This window comes from Hyaena hyaena, unplaced genomic scaffold (genome assembly GCF_003009895.1).
Source record: "Hyaena hyaena isolate Hyena2069 unplaced genomic scaffold, ASM300989v1 scaffold_1247, whole genome shotgun sequence".
Taxonomy (NCBI): domain Eukaryota; kingdom Metazoa; phylum Chordata; class Mammalia; order Carnivora; family Hyaenidae; genus Hyaena; species Hyaena hyaena.
In genome coordinates, this window is record NW_024081875.1 from 232,313 (window position 1) to 240,060 (window position 7,748).

The window sequence follows — 7,748 nt, forward strand, 5'->3', positions numbered from 1 at the left end:
TGTGTATATTTGACAGAATATATTGAAATGTACATTTATAATAGATGTATTTTTTCATACACCAAATATAGTTCCAAAAATGTATTCTAAAATAATCTCCCATTATTTTTTCAAAGAATTATTCTCAGTGAAAACATGATTAATACCTGGGTACAATATTTGGCATTCTTAGATGGCAACATTCAAGTCTCTTCTTGGTTATTTTCACTTACACATTGATAACAAGTGGTTTACAGTTTCATTATTTAATAAATAAATGCTTGATTTCCTTTGCATTTATGCATAAGATGTATTTTTAAATTTTTTTCATATGGGATTACCAATGTTCACAAAGCAACATGATGAATCAAACATACTTTTTGTTGAATAATTTGAAGAAGCTCAAACTTATATAGTTAATCCCCTTATTATAACACATTATATGAATATCATGCAGATTTATTTTATTGAGTTATCTAGATTGTCATTTTCTTATCTTCTGATACAGTGTTTGTCAGATATTCAAACACTTTGCGTATATTCACTATGCTCCTGTACATAAAACCTGTGTGAAATGGTTTAACTTTGGAATCTAAAAAATAGGCAGCACTGTTTTTTACACACTTACTTAATGCTTTCTTAGTTTTTTGTAATGAAATCATTCTAAGTCAATGTTAACGTTTATCTTATTTATTTGTATTCAGTAATTTAAAAAAGACTTTTCAATGAAGATCTGGTATGTACTTTGTAGCTAGGGAATACTGTCCTCTGGCCATGCCTATGGTGATTGAAATGTTGAAAGATATAATTCTATATTTATAAGTGAGGGGTGAACACCATGGGCGGTAGCAGCTAATGAAGCCACTTAGAAGGCTATTTCTTCAGTTTCTGTAAAGACTTTAATTTTTCTCATAGTTGCTTTGTTCATTCTTTAGCCCCATCAGGAGAGTCTCTGACCCTCTCCAAAGGAAAATCTTCAGGGAATCTGCAGGGATGTCCCAAGGCAAATTTCCAAACCTCAGTGCTAATTAAATTCTAACACTTCTCACAAGGGTGATTTCATACCATGCTTTTCTTTTTCTTTTTTTTTTTCCCCTGCATCCTGGCTACTGGATATACAAAACTGAGGAAAAAATACATACAGGGAGTTTGGTGTTTATAGCATACATAGATGGTATAAAAGAGCCAATAAAATATCAGAGAAATAAGTTAGCTTATTTCCCTTATGGACAAACAGCTGTAATATATATCTTGCTGAAAAGAAACATTTAAAGAACATTTAACTAATAAAATTCAATTCCTGAAAAGTAACCAAACAGAATAAAGGCTGTGAGTACACCTGGGGATAGTATCTGCATTATTTTTCACTTACCTGGAGAGTAGCAGAGTTACTTAAAAGCACTTTTATAATTTTGGATATTTCTGCAATCTGGTACAATATTCTTTCTCAGACATTGATCTGGCATGTAGGATAGGCAACCATAGCTTATAAATTAAAACCACTATGGGGATCCTGGGTAGCTCAGTCTGTTAAGCATCCTAACTCTTGGTCTTAGCTCAGGTCATGATCTCACTGTTTGTGGTATCAAACCCCATGTCAGGTTCTGTACTGACAGCACAGATCCTGCTCGGGATTCTTTTTCTCTCCCCCTGCCCCTTCCCTACTCATTCTCTTTCTCTCTTAAAAAAATAAGCTTATAAACACCATAAGTAAATTTCAATAATTTATACATTACATTTTAAATTTTAACTTATTTTAAGATATATAATGTTATCATAATATACAATATTGTAAATTATATAAATATTTAAACTTATAGGCATATAAAATAATAATAATAATTTATAATTAAATTTTAAAATGATAAGCTTTAAACATGTAGCTTATCTTTATATTTAAATATTTTCTCTTTATAAAAGGATTAAATTATTTAAAATAATTTTTTTAAACCACAGAGTTTCCTCCTACAGATATATATAGAATGTGTAAACTTATTTTTAATGGAGGCAGAATTAAATAACCATGATACCTTTTAGAAAGGGAAAAATAAATTTTTCTTTGGGATTATAGAGATCTCATTCTTTTGTCATAGCTCTATTGATATTCTTTTCAAATACTTCTTCTTTTTCAATTAACACTAGGAGCAAAATATCCATTAAATAATTATTTTATAACAGCAATAAGTGATACTCTGGGCTTTTGGTCTTACATGTATCATGTAAATGTTAATATTTTTCTTATGGAAATAAAGAGTCAAACTCAGAAAAAAATATTTTGTAATAGTAGCACTTCTTTTCTCCAATTGTTTTCTTAAATTATAAATTCTAATACTACTGTTCTTTTTTATTTTGGCAGAAACATTTTAAATAACTATAATGATGAAAACTGTAATGTACACTTAATATTGGTAAGTAGTAATATCTTATATTAAATGTTATTTCACATTAATGATTCTATGGAAACAAACATTATGTTAATTAAAGGATGAAAAAGCTGACTTTAAAGTTATTTTCTTCGCTTTTCTTAACTTACATAGAAAAATTGATGAATGGAATGATTCTAAATATAAAAAACTAATAAAGTTTATAAACTTTTTAAAAATTAATTAGTTTATAAAAAACTAATAAAGGAATACTTATGAAAAATTATTTCCATATAATTGTTTAACCTTACTCTTTCATTTTCTGGAGATACAATTTACTTGTGTATGATTCTCCAACCAAATCCTAAACGATGGTGTATAACAGGGGTCATAAAGTTAATACGTTTATGATCATAAGACAACAGGTATGCCTAGTAGTTCCACTATGAGAGTTCCACCCCATCCAGTAGCCCCTGATCTGCATGTTGTAGATCCAACCTTCACCATCATCTAATGCACAATATGTGAAATACTCAGTGAAACAATGCCATATTCTTCCAACAGCCACATTTGATGTATAAGCTTAGACTATGGTCTTTGTTTTACTTTGAGAAAACTATTTTTTAACTCAGTTTCTTTTCTTGAGAAGTGAATTATTATACTATTTATTTTGGAGAATTATTTTCTAAATCAAGTGAGCTAATTCATGGAAATATTTATAAAAATTCAAAATGTTTCTTTTAGCGATTAATTTTATTATTATTAAGAGTCCATGATGATCATTAAATGAATCAATACAAAATTATTCCATTCTTGCTCATCGGCCATTTTCTGGACTCCTTGGCTCATTCCAGATCAGAGGCAATGAGACATGGATGGAACAAACCAAACAACAGTGACAGAGTTCATTTTTCTAGGGTTTTCTGGTGTTCTCTCTCTGCGGTTCACCTTGTTTGTGGTATTTCTCACTGTATATCTGCTCTCCCTCATGGGAAACACTCTCATTATTTTCATTGTTCTCACGGATATCACGCTACAAACACCCATGTACATTTTCTTAGGAAATTTGTCATTCTTAGAGATCTGGTACACCACAGCCACGGTGCCTAAGTTGCTGGCCACCTGCCTCACACAGGTTGTTACCATCTCTGTTTCTGGTTGTATAACCCAGTACTACTTCTTTTTCTCCATGGGAGCTACAGAGTGCATCCTGCTGGCAGTGATGGCCTATGACCGGTACTTGGCTATCTGCAGCCCTTTAAGGTATTCACTTCTCATGAGTCTTCAGGTGTGCCTGTGGTTTGCAGCTGGATCATGGATTGGGGGTTTCATTGCCCCTCTTCTACCTACCATACTCATCTCCCATCTAAACTTTTGTGGCCCCCAGAAGATCGACCATTTCTTTTGTGACTCAGACCCCATTTTTAAACTGTCTTGCTCAGATACATTTTTGGTGGAGGCCTTGGGCTACACATGTACATCTGTTGTGATTCTAAGTTCTTTCCTTCTTACTATGTCTTCTTATGGATACATTGTGGTCACAATAATCAAGCTGTCTTCCCAAAAAGCTCAGAAGAAAACTTTCTCCACCTGTGCTTCCCATCTCACTGTGGTCGCCATTTATTATGGCACTATCATCTTTGCTTATGTTCGCCCTCCAGCCAAGCACAACTTTCCTATTGGTAAAGTGATCTCAGTGTTCTACTGTGTAGTTACCCCTTTGGTAAATCCTCTCATATACACTCTGAGAAACAAAGATGTGAAGAAAGCTTTCAAAAAAGTTCTAGCAAGAAAGAGATTGCTTTTGACCAAAAAGATGCGGAAAATTTGAGAGAATTTCTAAAATAATCAATTTAGAATGTGTTACCAAATCAGAGTTGCAAACGGTAAGAGTTGAAAATTATATATAAAATTGTATCACTTAATATGGACATTTTGGGTTGAATGCTACTAAAATAGAATTCTATAATTGCTATGCTTTAATGTCTAAGTGCAATGCCACAAAGAGATAACTCCAACTTTCTGTTCACAAGACATTCACAATCAGAAAATAGCCTGACTTAAGTCTTTGCGATATTTCAATGGAATGTTTTCATAATTTACACACTAATAGTAACTGCAAAATAATTGTTGTTTTTATTAAATGGCCCAGCGGTATACCATCTGATAAATGCACAATAAAAAATGTGTCTGTACCTCAAAATAATTCAATCAATAAACATTAAAAACATATGATGAGTCAGGCACTAAACGTAACTGGTGTTGATATAATTGTGAATATAAATTGAAATAAATACTTCATTCAGGAAACATTAGGTAAGTATTTTTTCCTGGGTAGTAGAAATAGTAAAAAAGTATTATATTAAATTCTTTCTTGATAATACAACTGGATTTTAAAATCCGGAGGCCCAGAGGTTGGGGAGTGCCTGGGCGGCCCAGTTGGTTAAGTGACCAACTTCTGGCTCAGGTCAAGATCTCATGGCTCATAAGTTGAAGCACTGCATCAGGCCTTGTGCTGACAACTCAGAGCCTGGAGCCTACTTAGGATTCCGTCTCTCTCTCTCCCTCTCTCTCTCTGCCCCTCCCTTGCTCATGCTCTGTCTCTCTTTTCCTCAGAAATAAAATAAAACACTAAAAATACTATTAAAAATAAATAAAACAGATCAAAGGAGAAAAACATATGGACTTTATTAAGTATTCTTATGTGCATATATAGGAGTGTTTAAACAGAAAATGAAGACCCAAAGTAGTTGTTACGCCCAAAAGCTTATATATTGTTTTAAGGAAAGAATAATAACTTATGGGGATGTGCCAAGAACAAGGACTTTGGGCCAAGATTACCAAATTGTGGGTGAGTGCCCACCAAGCCTATGGGAGGAACTAAAGAAAGATTAGTGTTATTTTAGTGGCTTTGAGGTACAAGTCTATTTCTACTTTAACACCTAAACTGCAATAAGTGTTCTTGGGACTGAGAGGACATTTTTCTCATGTGAAATATTATGATCTGCTTTTAGAAAGAAATGGAAGGTCAGGGAGTCCTTCCAGCATCTTCTGTTTCTCAAGTACTTTCAACTCAGAATAATCAAAATGACAAAATGGCATTTTGAGGGGTCACATATTCTGAACCTCTCAAAAGTGAAAATATATTTCCTTATCCCATTAATGATAGTAATCATCCTCAAATCAAATTCCTTGGACAGTGTATATCGAAGTCCTCCATTTATGACTTTATCTCATGGCTCTAACTGGATTACTTTCTTCATTTTCTTTTTCTTTTTTCTTTCTTTCTTTCTTTCTTTCTTTCTTTCTTTCTTTCTTTCTTTCTTTCTTTCTTTCTTTCTTTCTTTCTTTCTTTCCCTTCCTTCCTTCCTTCCTTCCTTCCTTCCTTCCTTCCTTCCTTCTTTCTTCCTTTCTTTCTTCCTTTCTTCCTTCCTTCCTTCCTTCCTTCCTTCCTTCCTTCCTTCCTTCCTTTCTTTCTTTCTTTCTTTCTTTCTTTCTTTCTTTCTTTCTTTCTTTCTTTCTTTCTTTCTTTCTTTCCCTTCCTTCCTTCCTTCTTTCTTCCTTCCTTTCTTCCTTTCTTTCTTATTATTTTATCTTGTTTTATTTTATTTTTTGCTAAGGTAGCCAGAAGCTGTAGAAGGTTTTGTGTATTTCATAAAGAAAAGTATGGGTCATTTAAGAAGCTTCCTTGCTCCATTCATTTTCATCACATACATTATTTTTGTAAACTCTCAGAGCTTACTTTCAAAAAGTGCAACAAATAAGTTTCCACTGGAAAGGGAACATTTGATTATAAAAATAAGCATCACATTTCCATTAGGCAATGGAGATCATCATAAACTTTCAGAGTCTATGCTGCTGGAGATTAAAGATTGAGATCATAAAACAAAATGCAAATGTTAGTCAGTGTACAATTACTTCTAACAAGGCATGTCAAGATGGAAGTGAAAAATAATTTCTTTTGATTACAAAACCTTAACAGAATTTCAAGAAATATAATAGAAAGGGGAGTCAAGAAATATTTTATATATAAGACAGTTATTTACAAGTTCTTTGCTAAATCTTGACAATATATTTACAAATACATTATTTCGCCAAGTGAAATAACAATGTATATAAAGGTAGCTTTTAGGGGCGCCTGAGTGGCTCAGTCAGTTAAGTGTCCAACTTTGGCTCAGGTCATGATCTCACGGTTTGTGGGTTTGAGCCCCACATTGGGCTCTGTGCTGATGTCTAGCTCAGAGTCTGGAGCCTGTTTCAGATTCTTTGTCTCCCTCTCTCTCCTACCTTTCCCTGCTCGCACTGCCTCTTTCTCTCTCCCTCATAAATAAATAAAACATTTTTTAAAAATTTAAAAGAATTAAAAAGAATAAAGGTACCTTTTATAAGTATTTAAGCAATTTCTTGATTTAGGAAATTGTTTGCAAAACACTTAACTTTTTGGCTGTAACTTTTCCTGTTGCATAAATTCACTAAATAAATATACCTTCTCAATTTTGAACATTAAATTTGTACCCATGTGTCACTTTGCAATTTTGCTGTTTTAATTTTTATGTAAAACATCTTTCTGCATCACTGATTATTTTATTGTAAAACAAGCCTGAAGTATGGAAGTTTTATGTAAAAAAAACTTAAATTGGTTATATTCTATTATTGTTAAAGCAAACACACAAACGTACACATCTCATGCAGTGGTGATGTAGGAAACAAAAGCAGAAGAAAATGTAGATAAAACTAAATTTCTTTGAAGAAACAAGGGTAGAAAGGAAAGTACATAAAATTAAATTTCCTTATAACCTGCAGCCCATTAACAAATACTAGAGGCAGGCAGAGTCAAAGATTTCTTCAATAACTCCCTACTGTGCTAGTCTTAATGTTAATGCTTTGATAGAGGGGAAAAACAACCTTAGCTTGACAACAGCCAGGCCTCCATATCCTGTGAATCTTCTTTAGCATGTGAAAATCCTTTTGGAAACTCCCCCTCATGTTTACCTCCCCCAACTCCCAATTATATAATCAGTGACCCTGCACAATCCCAATACAGCTCTTTCTGCCAGTGTGTCCTGTCCCCCATACTTTAATAAAACCACATTTTTGCACCAAAAATGTCTCAAGAATTTTTTCTTGGACATCAGCTCCAAATCCTCAAATTTTCCACATCAGTGGTCCCTTATTATTTAAGTCAGAAAGTCTCATACTTTAGAGATTAACTTGTTTGCCCTTACTTCGTCATTATTTAAAACTAGTCCATCACCAGTTCTTATTTTTCTGACCAAATTTATCTTTAATATATCAACATACCTTCATTTCCATAACTGTCACAAACTTAGCAGTAGTATTTGGCAACCACAGTATTCTCTCCCAAAGTCTCAATCTTTCTCACAACACTTTTTCCATTGTGGCCCA

At 33.1% G+C, this 7,748-nt stretch overlaps 1 protein-coding gene across 1 annotated transcript; it reads left to right on the forward strand.

Annotated features, from left to right (window-relative positions):
* Window positions 1-3,213: 3,213 nt before the first annotated feature.
* LOC120224739 (olfactory receptor 6F1-like) lies at window positions 3,214-4,173 on the forward strand. The gene has a single exon (XM_039222990.1). The coding sequence runs from the start codon at window positions 3,214-3,216 to the stop codon at window positions 4,171-4,173; it is 960 nt and encodes a 319-aa protein (XP_039078921.1).
* Window positions 4,174-7,748: the final 3,575 nt, after the last annotated feature.

Excerpts from the sequence above, each read along its gene's own strand:
- LOC120224739 (XM_039222990.1), top strand. The coding sequence starts at position 3,214 with ATGGATGGAACAAACCAAACAACAGTGACAGAGTTCATTTTTCTAGGG.